The sequence below is a fragment of the Polyergus mexicanus genome, unplaced genomic scaffold (assembly GCF_030449975.1).
Source record: "Polyergus mexicanus isolate NDT 795.1 unplaced genomic scaffold, iyPolMexi1.0 SCAF_3, whole genome shotgun sequence".
NCBI classification, from domain to species: Eukaryota; Metazoa; Arthropoda; class Insecta; order Hymenoptera; family Formicidae; genus Polyergus; species Polyergus mexicanus.
In genome coordinates, this window is record NW_027223323.1 from 7,557,508 (window position 1) to 7,577,663 (window position 20,156).

At 36.5% G+C, this 20,156-nt stretch overlaps 1 protein-coding gene across 3 annotated transcripts in view; it reads left to right on the plus strand.

The window, feature by feature from the left end:
- Nlg-4 (neuroligin 4) overlaps positions 1 to 20,156 on the plus strand; it is a 187,228-nt gene that overhangs the window by 144,755 nt on the left and 22,317 nt on the right. For all 3 annotated transcript variants that reach the window (XM_070292626.1, XM_070292627.1, XM_070292628.1), the window contains one exon: positions 11,304 to 11,431. In XM_070292626.1, the coding sequence (XP_070148727.1) occupies positions 11,304 to 11,431 (128 nt within the window). The remainder of the gene's footprint in view (positions 1 to 11,303; positions 11,432 to 20,156) is intronic.

A 20,156-nucleotide genomic window follows, 5' to 3' on the forward strand; every position in this document is an offset into this window, starting at 1 on the left:
CCAGTACTACCTGTCCATAACAGCCGCGGCGTAAACTGCAATCGATATTTCGCACTTCGCAATTAGTGTCGGACGTATAATGTCTGAGGCCATTAGATGGTCGAGTCAATCGCGTTGATTACTCGCGCTTTTTCTAAACGAAAAAATGAATTTGCAAACGCGCGCGATGCAAAACCCGAAAAAACAATTGATAAAAATTCTTGATCCGTTGAAATTTTTTTTTTAATTTTAAACTTGAATCATTTTTTTTTTTTTAACTTGAACTTGATCTTTTTACTTTTTTATTCTAGAGGTCTCTATCTACATTATAAATTTTTCAAAATCTTTTACATTTAGTTTTTAATTATTTCTGCATTTCTTAAAAAAGTTATATTAACACACGATTAAATTGCAACGTAAAAACTTCTAATTTGATTTCTCGCCAGGTAAATACACAACAACAGTTCGTACTCATGTTTATTGGTTTAATATTTTCGGATAATGTCCTGTCATGTAATAATAGCGCGGTTCGGAAATAACGGCGGCCATCGATCACGTATTTATTATTATCGGGCAGCGAAGCGCAGTTTATCATAATTTTACAGCAAATAGAGCCGTCCGTACCATCACACGTCGTAATTTAGGCTTGACTGACACTAACTCCGCGGGATTATCCCTTCCGTTCACCTAAACTCGCATCCTGTGAACCGATATCTACCAATCTTTTGGAATGACTTTGAGGTTTAATCGGTGCTGCCGAAAGCCAATGATTAACGCGTCGATACACGAAATCAGTCGCGTGCGATATACGAGAAATAAAGAAAATTTATATAACGTCTCAGTTAATTTTATTTATTTTTCTCTGTTTCTTTTTTTTTCTATGACGTAACTTGACGCGATATTTTTATCAAAAATCGTGTTTATATTATAATATCTAATAATATATTTATTAATATATCTTGGTTCTTCTTCTGGATATAATTAAAATAGGTATAATACATTCGCAACTATCGGCTTGTGTAGCTCGGCAAATAGATGAATACGATGCGGGAATGATGTAAACAATAATTTAGCATAATCGTCGAGGACTAAACAGTACGACTGTCCAATAACCGCGAATGCGGCGATCGCAAACATTGGCTCGTCCCCTCGCCCTTACTCCTCTCACCCTCGGCCATCCTCGTTTACCCCTAAACTACGACCACCGCCGTACTTTACTGTCGTAATCCGTGGGTAAACTCCATATAATGCAGACATACGCGGTAACGCGCCGTCGAAGCTGCCCTTAATGCCCTCTGGTCTATGGCTAAAGCCGCGGTAGCGGAAACATTCATGCGTTGTAATCCCCCTGAACATTCAAGAAAGAGAGAACTCAAGATTCATAAATGCAAAACTAACCAACTCGCTCGCTGCCATGTACGATCTAATCGAGGAAGAGGAAAAGTTGAGTACGGACGATAGTATAGGCTATATTCATCCCTGTATGATATGTAATGTATGAAAAGATCTCCCCTTCCCTTTCAAAAATTTAAATCATGTTATTCTAAATTTTTATAGAACGAAAATATCAAGAAATCTATCATAGTTTTCAAAAAAAATTGCTGATTTTTTTTTTCTTAGCTTTGAAGACTCGCAAGATAGAAAACTTCAAAAATTTGATATTTCAATTAATTTTCTTTTTATTTGAAATTTGAAATCTTATTCTATTAAATTTTTAAGGGACGAAGAGATCTCTCTCACACATCTAAAAATGTGTAATCTGTTGTGATAAACTACTGATACCTTTTGTTTGTATACATTTTTTTGTGGTTCAGCATAAATCGAAGTCCCTCGTAGCCATACTTTTTGAGAATCGAAAGCTCGCGTTGGGGCAACAGGTAAGATCGGTGGTGAGACAGCTTTCCCTCTCTTCTTCTTCTTCTTTCTCTCTTTCTTTCTCTTTCTCTCTTAGTATGCATAATGGATGGACGGCGAAAAAAAGGAAAATAATGAAATAACGAAGGCGAGGAACAGATTGGCGAGAAAGAAGAAAAACGGATCAATAAACGGCGAAAGATTGACGCGCAAACAAAAAATATAACGCAAGATAAAAGAAACTAGAAAATCTCGTAATTCCGGTTTAAAACGGTCTAAACGACGTTTTAACGGCGTTGTCCATTATTCGCAATACTTATATTAATGTGTATTTCGCGCAAAGCGCGAGATTAATTTTTCCAGACATTTTTTTTGTTTTTCTTTTTTTCATTGTTTTTATATTCTATTTAAACTTTGAATTAATCAGTAAAGAAGTAAATATTTAAGTGAACATTTTAACAAGTGTAAAAATCTATAAATAAAATATCCGCAGGGTAGATTTCATCGATTATGTATCACTCTTACAATTGCGAGAAATATCGAGAATACTGCGGTATCTCTAACATTTCAAATCTTTTATACATACGTACGCTAAATAAAACACTTGTGGCATTCGGTGTCGATGTAGGAATTGAAATTGATATCGCGGCTGTTGGCGTGGATGCACGCGATAAACTAACAATGACGTTGCGCGACTTATGATGCGCCCCACGCTCGTTATTTAGATTACAAATAATTGGACGGGACAAACTTTCGGCCCTACTATTCGACCCTATTAGCGAGGCTCCCGGGAGGATCTCTAAACGTTGTTATTTTAACATCGCATACCAGGAGGGGAGAGAGGGTTTGCCGGAAACTTTTAACCCTGATTCAACGAGCGCTTCGTCGGATTGGTGGTTCCTTAAAAGTTCCTGTTATTTTGCGGCACGTTTCTCGTTTTCTGACTCAGTTTAAACGAATGAACAAAGTGGTAATTACACCACTGTACTCGTTAACAGGGTTTACCGAGAACAGGAAGAGTAACAATCGGCTTCGCGAAAAGCTCGCGATATATAAATGTTGAAAATAGTATACAGGGAGAAATTGTTCATTTAAAACTTGATCAAAGTTTTAGGTAGACGTATATTTTATCGTGTAGAGAGCAGCAAAAAATTCATGATCTTCTTATACTTTAAATTTAATAAAATTGGATATTTAATACCTAATTATTTAGATCCTCTGAATATATGAATCTCATGATGTAAAATTCTTGAGGAAGATACTCGATAGTTGTTAAATTTTGGAATTTTTACTCAGCTGTGCGGATGAATAAATGAACGAGTAATTGAAATAGTATCGAGTAAGTATGTTCTGAAAAAATGATGAGAGAATATAACATGTTTTATAGGGTAATTTTCGGGTATTTGATAATATAACATTTTTTGAGAGGGGAGAGGAAATAGGAAATTTCAATGATTATATATAAAATAGAACAACCCTCGAGACAATTTGACTAATCGGATCACCTTTGTCAGATGAATATAATTGAGTTATATAGTGCCTTCTGTACGTTTGCAAAATATCTTATTTCCTCTATTATATCCCCGCACTTCTCTCTCTCTCTCTTTTGTCGATGAGCCTCCGACTCACCACATGAATTCCGCCATGAAGCGTAGCTCGAGGCTGTAATCCAGATGGATTTGGAAATTCACAGGAAGCATTGTGGTTCCTCCGAGGAAGGAAGAGCGTTATAACGACACGGTACGGCATTCCGGGGAGAGAGCATGGTCCATGATGCCGCTAATGCTCTCTCTCTCTCTCTCTCTCTCCTCCCCCTGTTCTCTCGCCGTGACGCGCGCGAGCGTTTCGCAACCGCAAAACCTGCTCGGTTGCGTATGGGATGAAGGGAAAATAGGGGAGGAAGAGAGAGATGCAGGAAAGGGGATGGTTCCGAGGAGCGGGAGAAGAGACAGAGCTTAATTACGCACTACCCGAATATGCACGTTGGGTAAATTGCTATTAGTGGTTTCGGAGACACGTTAAAATGATTACCACAGCAACGGCTTTCATTTCTGTCTCGATGACAAAGGGAACGATGAAGAGTGATGAGCGTTGGCTTCGAGCTGTATCGGCCTGTGCCCGCGGGATTCACATCGAATGCTCGTTTTAATGTCTCGTTACGCGCGCGCGTGTAAAGTACAATGTCAAAAATGTCAATTTCAATCTCGAATAATCGCCAATTGCATCGCGATTAATTTTAATACGTTATTCGGCTGAAAGCGAAGATGAAATATTGTGTGTTCGGGGAAACTTTCCTTACAACACGTATTCCCCACATTTTAGATTCCAAATACAAAGGAGAATTCAAATATCAAAAAATTGATCTGTTAAGAGCGTGATTCCATTATCTCAACACCTTCAATCGCGCGATACATACATTGTGTCAAAAATCCAGCTGTCACATTATTCGATCGCGCACAAATAGGTCGGAGGAGAATCTTTATCACGTGCAACTGTGTACATATATACACCTCCGTTCGCAATAAATCTCCCTTACACAAGATCACGATCTCCAACTCTAAACTCGTGTTGGCGCAGGGGCACGGCTCGAAACTGAGATGATGATTAATAATGGGGGGGAAAAAGGGAGAAAGGGCGACTGTACCGAACGGCACATTTTTTATTCGCGTTAATACGAGACTACTATCGTATCGTCGTAACGAGAACGCGAGAAGAAGACGGGGCGCGGAAAGAAGGGGGCAGAGGGCAGACGGGAGGAGGAGGTAAGAGGGGAGGGGGAGGACGAGAGGAATGGAAAGGGTGAGCCGACAGAGCAATGCATCAGCGGTTAATGAGCAAACTTTAATATTCTCCCGGACTAAAACCCACCGCCCTTACCACCACCTATCTTCCGCCGACCACGAGCCAGCCCCTATGTTCCGGAACTCGAGGGAGGAGAGAGCAGGGTGGGTAAGGGTGGCGCGGAGAGGGATGAGATGACACGGCGAGCGCGATGCACACGACTGCCATAATTATTGTGCGCCGGCGGAGGAAGGGCGAAACAACGGCGCGTATAAGGGAGAGAGAGAGATCGGAGAGTCCGGGCTGTTTGACGAGGGCGGCGAGCGGGGTGGGGGTGGGGGGTGGAAGAGGGTTTGGGTTAGAGAGACGCGGTTCGCACGCAACGCCGGAACATTCTTTTAGAAACGGGATTCGGCTTCAAAGTCGCGTCAGTATTCATTAATTTTGGACGGGAGGTCCAATTAGAGAGACAGCAATCGTGCGGCGTCAATTGAACGCTGAAAAGGTAGCTCGATCGCGGCGATGACGATAGTTAATTTGCTTTTTTTTTTTTTTTTTTGACGACTCGAATCGAAGTGACGATGAATAAAGTTTCGTCTCGTTTCATCTCAATTTGTCTGTTGTCACTACTGCGAATTCACATCGTTTTCTCAAAAGGGACGAAACTTTCGAAAGAACATATTTCATCTGCTTGATTAATTCAATACTACTCATTTTTTTCTTTAAAAAAGATGTTAAGACGTAATTATAATTTTATGATATAATTTACATACACAGACACACACACACACGCGCGCGTTACTTGCCAGAAAATTTGAGATACATTTTAATTAAGTCTAAGTTGGTGGAGAAAAGAAAGAAATAAAATTAATTTGAAGAAAAATACACTCTACTCTACCGCGGTATAAAGACGTACGGAATGGAAGCTACTTCACTTTTCGCCTTTTTCCGTATCGTCACGTCGTACATTCTAAAAGGGGTATTAAGCTCGAATATGAAGCTTTTTCGCAAGTATCAGCAGGAAATTCTGCAGCGCTGCGACCAAGAATGTGTTAACGACTTATTGAAGGATCGTGAGGGGGTGAGACAGACAGAGAGAGAGAGAGAGAGAGAGAGAGAAGGGTGGGAGGGTGGGAAGAGCGCTTGTGCTTCGCGCGCGCACGATACAATAGTGACGTACCGCCTTTTGCAATTATGCGGATGTCGCATGCGTTCTCGGTATAGCTATGATGGGGTGCGCAGATAGTTCGAATTCGTTTCAAAGGAAAGTCCGTGGATATAATATCAGAGGAATGATTTTACAGTGAAATTTATACCGTATTATACCGAATACCAACCGAACGAAATTTTCATTATTTGATTATAAATTTTCGACAAACATCCGCATTAACTCGAAAATGTTAACAGAATATAATCGCCAAATAACATTAATATAGCTTTATGTATAATATCGAGAGATATTATATTAGTACTGCGCTAATAGTAACTACTAGAGAGCGATTCAAAAATAATAATTGTTAATAAAATTACTGATAAAATACTCAAAATACTGATAGAAACCTAATTGCCACATAACGTGTGTGATTTTTAAAAACGTAATGTTCAAGAAATCGAATACACACTAAAATTATTTCACACATTTATAATTAATTCCATTAATATTTTTTAATATTTCTGACATTAGCATCATCTTTCAAAGTTACATACTCTATCTAAATAATTCTGTAATTAATCGAAAAAAAATACGTCTCCGAATGATTGTTATCGATTCTTTTATATTAAAAAATTCCTTTCTTTAATTCTTTAGTTTTCTATACTAAAGAGAAATGTGTCTTATTTTATCATTTTTATATCAGGAGAATATTTCTTTAGCAGAAATATATTTCTTGATTCCCCGCGTATCTCGCATACTCTCTTTTCACATTTTATTCAACGTTCTTTTCCGTATATATGTTTTGTACCTCCACTTTATATTGTACGCGTTATAATTTACACGTAGACAGGTCAGGGAGCTTGTGGTGAATGTCGGCTCGGCCAGGTGTGACATCAAGGTCCACCGAGCTAGCATAGATCCCCGATGTTAGTCGGCATTTTTCCAAGCGACTTTATATAAGGGGATTAAAGCGAAATCGAGCTACAAATTGATGGACAGAGAGGGAATGTGCCATTGATCGAAGCCGGTTTCACTTAAATCGCCGATGATGCATGCTAACTGGCAGTCGCGCCCATTAGTGATCGATCTCCCGAGCGGTGAGATTGTCTATAGGTCCATACATGACCATACTGATGCTCGTAATTGGCTTCATCGGCATAACTAGCTGTTGTGTCTGGCGTCTTTCATCATTCAAACGGAACAGCTCGCTGTGGATGCACGATAAAAGTAACATGCTAGTTATAGACTTAAATAAAGAAGCCTCTAATAAAAATTAAATTTAAAATCTTTCTTTTTCAAAGGAAAGTGTGTACAATTATGCTTTCGTTTACGTAACTGAGTTGTTTGTTTATTTTTTTTTTTTTTGCACTTTGTAAAAGATTATACGATTCATCAAACACGGAAAATATATAAAGAAATTTTTTTTTTTAAGATTCACATATTTTGCTATTTTGGTTTATGCAGTTCATCAAATCAATTATATTTACCTACAACTTTGTGATGATCGTCTGCTTAAGATGAAATACAAATGAAATATTGAAACATTGAAATATTGCATTTTCTCTATAGCTCGCATTGAGGATCAGGCCGGATAAATCAATTAATTGTTAACTCGCGAGTCGAATGTTAATGCGCACTTCAAAGATAATTTAATTAAAATTACAATGATATATTAACTGATAGAGATCCCTTTACGGTAATACGTCAGTGATACCGCGCATATTTTATGCACCAGTACAATGGTCGCGGCTCATAATTTATGTATCGTCGACGATGCATTTTCAGAGAAACGGCATTACATAATTCATTGAATTTATACGAGCAGGATAGCAAACTCTGTACAGACTATAACGTCATAAATCATCATGACTTGAAACAAGAAAAATCGAAGGACGACGGCAGCGCCGTAATATTTTTCGTCAAGAATTGTTTGCAATGAAAAATAATAGTTTCCGATCGTGTAAATCGAAAGCGTGATACATATTTACTTTAACTCGAATATACTCGTGGCAGATGTAATCGTTATTACAAAACTTGACTGTCAAATTTCTCTCTCTTCCTCTCTCTTTCTCTTTTTGATTTAAAAATTCATATTTAATATTTTTGTTAAATAAACATTTTTTTAATGAACATAAAAATTTTTTCAAAAATATTGTTTAGAATATATGTTTCGGAAAACTTGCTCGATTATAAAAAAAAAAAAAAATGGAAGTCGAAGAAAATTGTGGCAATATTGGATCAATTTGAATAAATGTCAGAATATGACATTAATAGAGTTCAGACACAATTTCAATTTTGTATATAAAATCAATATTTTTTGACAATTTTTTAAAATTTTATATCTGGAAACAAATTGTTTTGGAAGTGTTGAATTGCGATACACGTGAGAAAATTGCACCGGGCATTTTTTATCGGGGCGGTTTATAATGTCTCACGAGATGCGCGCTCTCTGCGAAGGGGGTTGTGCATTATAGATTATTATTATCTCCGTTGTTGCGCAATCTACATATATAGTTGTACGTTATCCGACCGTCGCCACATATTTCATCACGAGCACACTCGCGACAGACGATTGCAAACACGTCATCACACAGAGCATCATATGGTATACCAACAATACATAATCAAATTTTCCATTTTCATATTCTCTTTTTTTTTTTCTTTTTATTCAACACATTATCACATTGTGAAGACACGTTGCTCTAAATTCTTTTCTCGTAATTTTTTAAAGACTTATTGCTTTAATGCTCTCTTAATTGTACCAACTCTCTTGCAAACACGATTTTTCGTTTTACGAAATAATACGATACCTACGATTTAGTACTTTGACTTAAGTAGAGTCTCTCTCTCTCCGTCTTTCTCTAAATTTCGACAAAGAGAAACGATAGGAATGATAGAAACGGAAATATATTCCAGATTGATTTCCGGAATATGTTAATTAATTACACATCGTCAAGCGTGATGGATTTTATCAGTCCTTCATTATCGTAAGTGATTTGAAATCTCGTTTGTGACGATTCCGTTTTGCAAGCGTAATGAGGGAATGGAAACTTATAATAAATAACCGGTCTTAATAGGAAACTCGTAGTACATCGCTCTGCAAATATTCGAGAGAGATTTTCGCTCGGCTGATTCGCAATTGCTATCATTAATTGGACAGACAGCGATTTCTTCATCGAGATATAGTCTTTCCTTCTACAATATTTACCGAGTTGTAAGAACAGTGTAATCTTCGGAAAGAAATTCGCATCTTTACATTCATGAAAAGGAAAGTTTAACTAAATTATATCAAAGAAATTTATGAAATCCAAAGATTTTATGGAAACAACTTTTCTTATTTCTAGACGACAGACAATCATTAATCGTCTGTTTTCTTTTTATATAACGTGTGTAGATCACTAATACGTTATTTTATATAACCGTGATTATATACGTAAATTATGCAAATGAATCAATAATCAATTTGTTCATTGCTAACCACGGATGAATAATAATTATTCGTTCGTTTCTATATATATTAATAGATATATCAATGCATTTATAAAATAAATTATATTACTTGCAAAATGTGATGTATCGCTATTTGCTGATAAAATAAATGTTAGTGAATAAATTTCCGAAACTTATTAAAATCTTTGATATTAAGTAAGGAATATGATTGAGATTAAAACATATATACTTACGAATTATTTGAAAATTATAAAAGAGAATATAATTTAAGATATAATAAAAAATAGCTAAAGAGCATAAACCGAAAAGTAACAATTATATATGAAATGTAGTTTTTTTTTTTAAACATTTTTCTTCTAAAAAATACAAGCTTATATAAAATATAAAATTTGAAGTAAAAATGTAAAACAATATTGTAGTATAACGCATCCGGTTTGCAGTATCGATATAATTCAGGTCATCTAGGAAAGATCGCTACTTTAACCAATAAAAATTCAAGTATGTAATGTAAAAAATATCGATTCGTTTGCGAGACACTAGAGAGCAGCTATATCCATAAAATTTTCAGTTGCTTTTAATAGACGGCAGGAATTCGGCAACCGGTTTGTTTTGCGACGAAATAAAATGTTTTTCCAAGCGAGCTCGCGCATGTATATGCGAGAGACGGATGATATCGCTATAGTAACTAAAATAACAACCTTATTTCATACGGCGAATTTCCATTTCGGCGAAAAGCCCGCATTCCCATGCGTTCACCTCGCGTGATTTACATCTGGCATGCGACCAACTTTGCTCATAATTATCCGTGTAATTTAACCAATCAAACGATATTGGCTCTCGAATATCGCGATATCGAAGATCCATGATTTTGGTATTTATCTTCTCGCACACGCGCTCGTAAATTTATAATTTACGGTATTAATGCTCTTCACCGGCGCACGCGAATATGCTACTGTACTGTAGCCATTATTGCCATGAATGTAAAAAATTATAAATTTTTTGTAGCCATCCACTCTTAAAAGACATATAAAATCGATTACTCGAAAGTTTACTGTTGCCTTCTTCCGATTGCTTATCTCGATATGTTATTTCGTATCCTATTATTGAGCGAGAATTGTAATAATTTGACACCTCGAATATTGAAGGAGAATGGAGAAAATTGTGATACACTCCTCTCAAATTTGCAACCATGTAAGAGGAACAACTGATAACGAACGACGCGAATAAAGGCGGTGAACGTCGCCTATGTGTTATATCTATCTCTTCTCTATACTTGCTCAAAGAGGGTCCGTTGCCGTTTGTCGTTAATGCAAACGAGGGATCAGCCCTGTGCTACTTCCGTTTTCCGGCCAAAATAGCTCGTGGTCTTCTCGTGGGCCATTATAGCGATCCCTGACCTCGGTAGGGATGACCCGCAAGTCTTACCTCATGGCGCAACGGGAATGCGCAAGTTCGGAAACTAGCGAACTTTGCATGTGCCGGCATCGATACTGAATTATGCGATACTCGTGATTCGAATTCACCTGCACCTCCACTGAAATTTGCTCTCTCGATTTTCAGCAAATAAGCATTCCTCTGCGCCTGTCTATCGGCGCGAAAAGATGCTTTCGTCAGGATTTTTCGTCAGGATCGATCTAAATACTGTACGAGAAATAACTTTTAATTTAATTTTATAAGGAAATTTGTAAATATAAATTTATAGTAGACATCGCGTGGTTATTGACAACTGTTTAATCTTATATTCTTTGCTCTTTTCTATTAATTTTAATTTTTGAAAAAAATTTAAGATAAGGTTCTATTATAATTAAAGGTAAATGGTTTTAATGAAGTTTCTCGTAAGAGAACTCTGTATTCTTATTTTTGTACCAATTTTATAAGCAAGTTTTCTCTCTTCTCTTTTTTATTCTCTTTCTCTCTCTCTCAATAATAAAACCAAAAAAAAAGAAGATACAATTGGACAGAATATCTTCTTTATGTACTAAATTAATATGTTCCTAAAAAGAGAGAGAGATATATATATATTATTACACCACAACTTCATTAAAATAGAATGAAATGCTAATAAAAAATTGTTTTGAATTGACAGAAATCCGAACATTATTGATCATCATGGGAGAAACGACACTCTTTTACCAGCTAGTAGAGAAAAGAGTCGGTTTCGCAGTTTGTCCTGGGAACAGTACGATCCAGTGCATCAAAAATATTTGGAAATTGGTGAGTAATGTCACACTTATACAACTTTATAGTACACAATACGCGATATATCTGATACAAATGAAATAGATAAACAATTTCAATTTACCGAAACAGAAATTAAAATAAAAAGAGAAATTATAAAAAACTTTAATTTAATTCATCTTAACTTATCTAAATTGAAGGATACTATAATAATATCTAAAATCATATTTCTGTAAATGATAAAAAAGCAAAGATAATTATATGAATTTACGTTATACTTTGATATCATACCAAATTTGCCAAACGCTGTCATTTCTTATACAAAGTAACTGAAGTAAAAAGTTGAGAATTAAAACGAAGAGAAAATTAGTCCATCAATTAATTCCGATAAGACAGTAACTCGACTTATCAAGCCCTCCCAAACTTGTGTGATTGCCATCGTATCTCCGATTCAATTTTACCGACTCGCCTGCTCTGGACGTTAATAATTACGGCAAAACGCTCAAACTTGTCGTTCCCGTTTATCGGAATTAAATTATCAGCATGCGCAGAACAAATGCAAATGGCTGAAAAAAACGCGGATGCTCTTCAGACTCTCGGAGCAAATATCGAGACCACCGTTCGCGCAAGTGGCTCATCTCGAGAGCAGCCACTCGTCCTTCGATTAGTCTTCACTTGGCGGTACATGTAGAAGAAAACGCGCTGGCTGCCGAGTTAGCTCGAATTAGAACGGGTCAGATCCCGGGCGAGCTTTCATCGTTTCGTACGTGAGGGAAGAAAGGACGGGGGATGAAGTGTCGCGCCAGGAACACGGCTTGCCACTCGTGTATAGCTGTCCGAGTTCCGCGGAAAGACCGGAGACTTTCCACGAAACCATTTTTATTGTGAGGACCGTGCGGTGTGCTCGAGCACGTCGCAGATGACGCGAAATGAGCCTTTTGGCCTGGAAAAAAAAAAAAAAAAATCTGTGGCTTATTCCACGAGTTAACGTGCCCGGGAAAAATCAAATGCCGGCGCTAATTACTTCTTCAATTTCTCTAACATCATATTGTGTCGTTCACGTATCAGCGCGTCTCAAAATAAGAAGGATGTCATATATTGTATAGCTACAACTGTCATTCAAAGATAAATAATAATATAATAAAAATTAATAATATATAAAATATTAATACACACACACACACACACACACACACATATATATATATATATATATGTATATAATATTATATAATAAACGTATAAAATACTAATATATAAATGTTAATAATAGAAATTCTAAGGATGACTCTCTTAAAGTAAAAATAATCTAAGGCATGATCTTATCGATCTCTTCAAGAATACCCTCGTTACGTTGCAACAATGAAATATGTACGCTGACGATTTCTCAACGAACTCGCGCTTCGTACAACCGGATCTGACTTGGAAACACATTTTTATCATGATCGCACAACTATGAGAGACATGGCTTAAGGTGTGCACTCGCCATTTTTCATCGGGAAGTCTAGTGAAAAATCGCATTGAACCAATAGCTTGCATTCCACGTTGCCCGAGTCGACTCGAGTCGATTCTCCGAGACGTACGCGCGTGATCCGAGAAAAATGTGGCGCGAAAATGGAGCAGAAGGACAAGTGCTTTCCCTCTCGAGTGATTAATTTTTCTTTTTTTTTTTTTTTATATATATACCTTCACCTTTCTTATCTCGCCCGAATAAAAACTGGTTGAAAGCTCGCGTTCAACCGGGAAAATGGGATCCTCATCAGAGATATCAATACATTATATCCAAGCATGCTCACTAGAATCTCCATCGTTAAAATACTCGAATTCATCCTCGCATTTATTTAAACGTTATTACCGGAAAGTATAAATTTTTTAAAAGACAGAGGGAGAGAGAGATATATATCCTTGATTCTTAGTACTTTTAAAAACATTATTATGCTTTCAGGATATTTTACAATTTTAAGAGAGAGTTTTAAGACTTTATATCAATGTAACATCATTATTTAAATTCTATTGCAAATAATGACGTATTAAAAGCCCCATTTTATACAACTCTTTTGCTATATTTTTTAATCTTAAATCGCAAGTATTTTTGTTTCTCCCTCTCGGATACAGTCTTGCAAAATGTAATAAAACAGAATGATAACAACGGATGTAGCTGGGCGCAATTTGAAAAACGTCGAGCATTATCGATGAGTCTGTTTCGAATTTTACACAGCGGAAGAATTCAATAATCTTTTGTTCCTTCGATTCGGTTTAATCTTCGATTTCCGGCAAGTCCGTGGGAATGAGAGGGGCGGGGTTTCCCAAGCGAAACGAAAACAGCAATCGTCGATTCGAGTGGTCGTTGTTTTACGTCTACGGTATTCCGCCTTTGTTCTTCTATCCGCCCTTACCGCAGCGTTCTCTATCTACTTCGCAATAGTTTTTGCCCCTCCCCCTCCTCTCCCTACCCCTGCCTTCCCACCCCCTTTGTAGCTACCCCTTAATTCCCATATAAACGTGCTTCGCTCCTAGCATCGGTTAACCTTCGTACCAATTTTAAGGCTTCGCTTCCGACTCTTATTTATGTTATAATTACTTTGCGTTTATTAGGTTTTATTCTTTGGAAAAACTCCGTACTTTTATATAGTGTCATTAAAAAATTGTATCATCGGATTCTGTGCTTTTTATCTTAATCTTTTTGAAGGAAATATCTTAAAATTTACTTTCTATTAATTTTCTCTAAAGCAGTTTCATTATATTTACGATAATTAGAATCGGAGTATCATAATTTTAAAATTTTGAAGGAAAACTTTTAGAGAACTCCAAAACGATTATAATTTAATACATTTTGAAGTATCTCTCATTTTCTGAACATTGAATACTCTTAAGATTTAAAGGCAATTAATCCCAAAATTTAGAGACCAGAAAAAATGATTTTCGTAACAAATACAAAAGAAAACATAGTATACGCGGGAATGCTGGAACGACTCTTTTATTAAATCAGCTGAACGTCAGAAGACGTATCTTTAATTAAAATGGTGAAAGAAGCTTGTCGACATGGAGTGCACTGAAATTAGAGGACGTATCGTGGCAGCAACGTCGCGAATATATTCCCGAACGATCTGTCACACACGAATTTCGTTGATCCGTGACTCCACGCGCTTGTTACGGGCACCATTGTTCGTAATTAAATCAGAGATCCCTTTGTATTCCCTTTTCCTTTTTGTCTGACGCGTTGAAGGCTCGTAAAGCCACGACGACCGTCGGTTTATATCCCGTTTGCGAGATGAACGGTGACACTTGACGCGGGTGGACGCTGCCATCTTTTCATAACACCGGGCATTATAAACGCCTACAAGATGTTTCATAAGCTTTGCGACAAGCTTGATATAATCCTATAACATATTTTGAATTTTGCTAGATATATTTTCTTAAAAATATTACACGATTTTAAGAAGATTTTAAGAAGAGCACGAGATTGTTATTTTTTTTTTTTATCTTTACTTTTTGAAAATGCAACATAATTACACGCATTTTATTAACATTTTTATAAGAAATAAACACAAATGTATAAATTATTTATTATGGATAATTTATAACACAGTGGAAATAATTTTTATACTAAACAAAAATAAAAATATCAAAGAGGTAAAAATTATACCACATCAAATTTTTGTTCTGAAATCGACTTCAAAATATCCTTTCGAAAGTCTTATACGAAAGCTGCGTAAACACTGTACAGAAAACTGTACAGAGTCATAGGACGAGAAACTCGTAACGGGCTGGCGAGATGCGGCGACGTGAAATAACGAGCTTAAATAGATTACGCGAAGATTACAAAGCAAGACTGACCAGCTTCTCGCACGTGACTTATGAGATGACACATCATGGCTAATCGATCACATACATAGTGCCAATATCGACGTGTCTAACGTTCGATGCTGGATTAATGATAAACTAGGAGTATAATAAAGATCGATGAGAGTATGTGTGTGTGTGTGTGTATGTAATCTCAAGATATATTTGTACATATTTAAATAATTTAGACATTATAAGTTATAATACACAACAAAATATTTCTTTACAATTTAATTTGTAGTTTTAGTATATTTTTATGCGATATTATTTTGAGCAAGAAAAGAATAAAGCTATAATACAGTATATGAAAAAAACTAATTTAATTTGACTTATATAACATATGACTTGTATAACTCAAGTCGTTCATCTTAATTCATTAACTTTTCGGCCCCGAGTCCACTATATCAATAAAACAAAGGGGAAAGAAGTCGATCTCTCTCGTAGAACAAGCTACTCGAAGGTTTCCGTCGCGACGATTTCCTTTCGAGGAGACTCTTCCTTATCCCGAGATTAAAGACGGGATGAAACCTGAAAAGGCTTGAAGGCGGCGGTGTCCCGAGACTATCGCCCAAGTATAAAGCGCTAAACAGCAAGTTCGTTCGTCGAACTTTTGAAGCCTCGCGACTTTGCTCTTATCGAGATTAGCCCGGCTGGGTCGGAAGTCCTACAGAAAGTTAGCAATTTATTACAAAATATTGAAGGTGACACCAAACTCTCGACCCTTAACCGCCTTGCGCAATAAATATCTCGAATATTGGCTCCTATCACCATCCCGTATTCATTTAACTTTACTTTAACAAATCGGAGGTTCACCTGTTATAGCATAAGCTCGCGAAATATAAAGTGTAAGTAGTATTAATTAATTAAAAAGTAAATGTTTGAAGCATGTGTAGCAATTATCAAGATTTTTAACAGATAAAATTCAAAGAAATCGGAAAGAAAGAGAATTGAAAAAGTCCAGAGTTTCGCAATTTTCGCCTTGGTATAGCGATTAATTTTTAAAATGGAACTCTGTACTTTCTATGCTCTCCTCAACATCCCTGCATCGCAGAAAGTAACAAGTTTTCCGTGCACGTAGTTACCTTTGCAGGGGCCATAACTTTGCACACCTATCCTTCTTTTACTACGATTATATTGTACCGACGTTAAACTCGCAAACTCGGCGGACCAAGTCGCATGAGTTTTAATTAAGGAAGAATATCCCCCCCTCTCTCTCTCTCTCTCTCTCTTTCTCTCTCTATTTTGCCTCGTCATGTACATACATCCGTCCGGCGTGCTCATATCGCGAAGATCACATATAGTTAAAGTTAAAGCTAGAAAGTTCCTCAGCCAATCCAATCGGTACTGTAAAGCATACCGGCGAACTTTACCGGTACGACGGACGGTCCTTTCGACTTTCTTATGCGCGCTTGCGGGCAACAATGTTCGTTCTTATAAAAGTTCCATCCCTTCCTGGCGTATCGCCATAGGCGTCCGATATCCCGCATCTATATAAGATTTCTCCGGGAATTTACGTAATAGTAGCGGCTACAAAACGCGGGGGAAAAAGATCCGTGGAAAGTTTTATCGCCGCGTTTACGGGAAGGAGAATCGGAGTGAAGAAATTAATAAACCCCGAAGGAGGAGGATGTGATGGGATCAAAAAGTCGCGGATATAAGGAGTCGCAAATCTTGCGAAGCAGTAAATTTCGAGGGTATAAGAATCCGACGGGTCTTTAAATGTTAAATTTGAGGACTCTCAGTTTTATTTAAACAAGCATTCCAAACATGTATCGCACATCTCGACGCAACATTTCGTTTCGCCGATATTTTTTTATAAATTTCAACGAAGATCACTCTATGTTACATATTGTATTTTAAAGAGAGATGGATAGTTTCAACTTAAATATATTATATGTTGCATGCATATTATACATCGGTTGAAGATTGTGTTAATATTATTATAACATATAATATACACATACACACATACGCGTATTCTGCGTGTGTACATTACAGATTTCATTAAGTCCATTTAGAAATTATAAACAGTCTTTGTGTTTATATTGGAATGTGTCAACTTGTTCGAATCGCAACTTTTCGTATTATTCAGGCATATGAAAAACATAACGAGCACTTTTCATCGTTAGAAATGCGACGTTATATCTCTGGCATTTCTATAATGATACTGTATCTCGAGAGAATTTGAAACAGCTTCGCCATTGATCTGATGCGCGAATGGAAATCTATAAACCTATTACAGGATATCCCATGTAGGGCATAAATCGCGTCACGTAATATCACTTGCAAGACGGTGTGCATGTATAGTTGTGAATTACAACACGTCCCATCTACATGCACTCTACATCGATGCGCATGCTGTATACTGTATACATATCCTTCACTACTTCTCCTTATCTCTGACTTGCATCAAATGCGATTGCAGTTACATTTACTCATGTATTGTATTTATTATGTATCTCTATTCTTATAATATTATTAATATATTGCAAATTATATATTTTTTTATAGAATTTATATATAACAAATTATATATATATATATATATATATATATATATATATATATATATATATGTATAATAATTATATACGTAAATCAATGATGATCATAAATTCTATAAAAAAATACATAATTTATATATATATATATATATATAAAAATCTACTTTAGAAAATTAAATTATTCATTATATAAAAATGATATAAAATTTATAGCAAAATATGGATAAAAGTTTTCTTCGGGAAAGAATAATACTTTATCCGGTCAGTTTAGCACATAGGATCGCATACGCAATTGCCAAACTACCCTTGTGCAATCCTCTTTCGCAATCCTTATTCTCTTGGTCTTAAGCTGCCAAAACAGTCCGCGCAGACTTGGCGAACTCACACCCCCTCCCTCCCTTCCACCATTGATACACGTGCACGTTCTCTTAAACGGGAGGGCGAGACTAATGCACGTGGGAATTTCGATATATTACGACAGGTACTCTCGAGGAGGGGGCTTGGAACAACTCGATGAAACTGCCAAATTGTAATGCCGCGGAATTATCTCGAACCGTTGAATCTCGATTCCACTTTCGCAGGACTCGACGTAATTCTTACTTCAGTTTCTCTGAACAGTTATTCCTTTCGCGAAATAGGACGAAAGGCAAATTTATCGTAAAGAAGAAAATTTTTACGTAACGAATATGGATGAATCGATGCCATTAAATTAAATGTAAAAAGATTAGATTTAATTTTACCGTGACTTTGGACAAAGCGATTATATTATCTATTTGCTCTTTTGAGCTTACAATAGTTTTCTTCGCATAAATCATTAATTACGCAGTATACCTTTGAAATATTTTATATATAAAGCTTGAAAGGGGGGAACAAAAAATGTAAAAGGGGATATCCGAGATGGTCCAGATGCAATTCTCGGATAAAGTTGTACTTTTCGGCCGGCGGCAGATACTTTATTTTATCGTCTCGATGAGCACGGATGGTACAACATTGGCGGTGCTTACGACTGCAACAACTTTCGTACATAAAAATAAAGGTAAGCCCGTATCTCGGTAAAGGAAGACAGGGAGGATGGGGGTGGCGCATCGAGTTGGAGTCTGAGGCGCACGGTGTAACTTTGTCTTTAAGTTCTCGCGAGTCCCTGCTGCAGTTTCCCAACGACCAGCAGCTGCTCTGGAACTGAATGCAAAGACGCAACCATGTGTTTCTTGTTACTCTATTCTTGCCGCCATTATATCCCGCTTCCAACCACATCGCGGTATCGATCATCCGATTTTGTTACAATTATAGCTGTCGAAACGAAAAATTTGTTGCACGGATAAAGTTGAAATTTTCTTACTATTTCTTCGATGTAATGTTCATTTTACATTCAATCGTTCATGCACAAAACGTGTAAAAAGGTACTTGATATACAAAAGTATTAAATAAAATTTTTACTTTACGTTTCGTTGAAAAAAAATCTGACAAGAAGAGACGTTGCATTGAAGGATCGACATTTTCTGGACGCATTTAAAGTTTCAATCTAACACGAAGATGCACGCGGAGGAATTCCAGGATTTGAATAGAACCATCGATCAATTAAGGCGCGGGAGTACATCGATCAAACTGTAGCCTTTGTGACAGTTATGTAAATGAAGTGCCAATTAATTACTTAGTACGTAATGAAAACCGCGTGTTCTCTATAGAGCTCCGTTTCTAAGGCAGCTGAAAGAAGCGCATTTTTTCGCAGCTCAGTGATTAATCAGCGAGTGATGAAACTATTCGATTTGCCATTTGCAGATAATTTTTCACGGGTCACAACAAGATTAAAATTTTCTCGATGAGAAAAGAAAGAGAGAGAGAGAGAGAGAGAGAGAGAGAGAGAGAGAGAGAAAGAGAGATTATTATTGTTCATTTAATTTTTTAACAAAGAAAAAGGAATGATTGGTATAAAAAATTTATGATTTTATTGTAATTTTCTTATAAGTAATATTTTTATTAAAATCTAGTTATTTTTTTTTAAATATTATTTGCATATTTGTAAAACGCCGGTTAATGATGGTTTTTTGATATGTTAAAACATAGATCGCGCTTAATAAATATCGTCGAAATAACAGTTTATAGCTACCATATATAGTCGAACTCAATTAGCTTGAATCTCGCTTGATGTTTATTCGATTTTCGGATCGCAGGCCGATCGCGAGCGATGCGCCAACAAAGATTGATTAAAAATCATGGGTCAATAACTTTATCGGGTGATTACTCCATCGTGCTCAAATTTATTTCGCCCGATTGCGCTCTCCATATAAACGGCTAAAAGTTTTTCTTGCGCGTTTCGATATTAATTCCCTTTTAAAAAGGACCACACAAATCTTGCAAAACCGTCACATTAAAAGTATCCGTTCATCGAGCATAAGATTGCAGCGATGCGATAA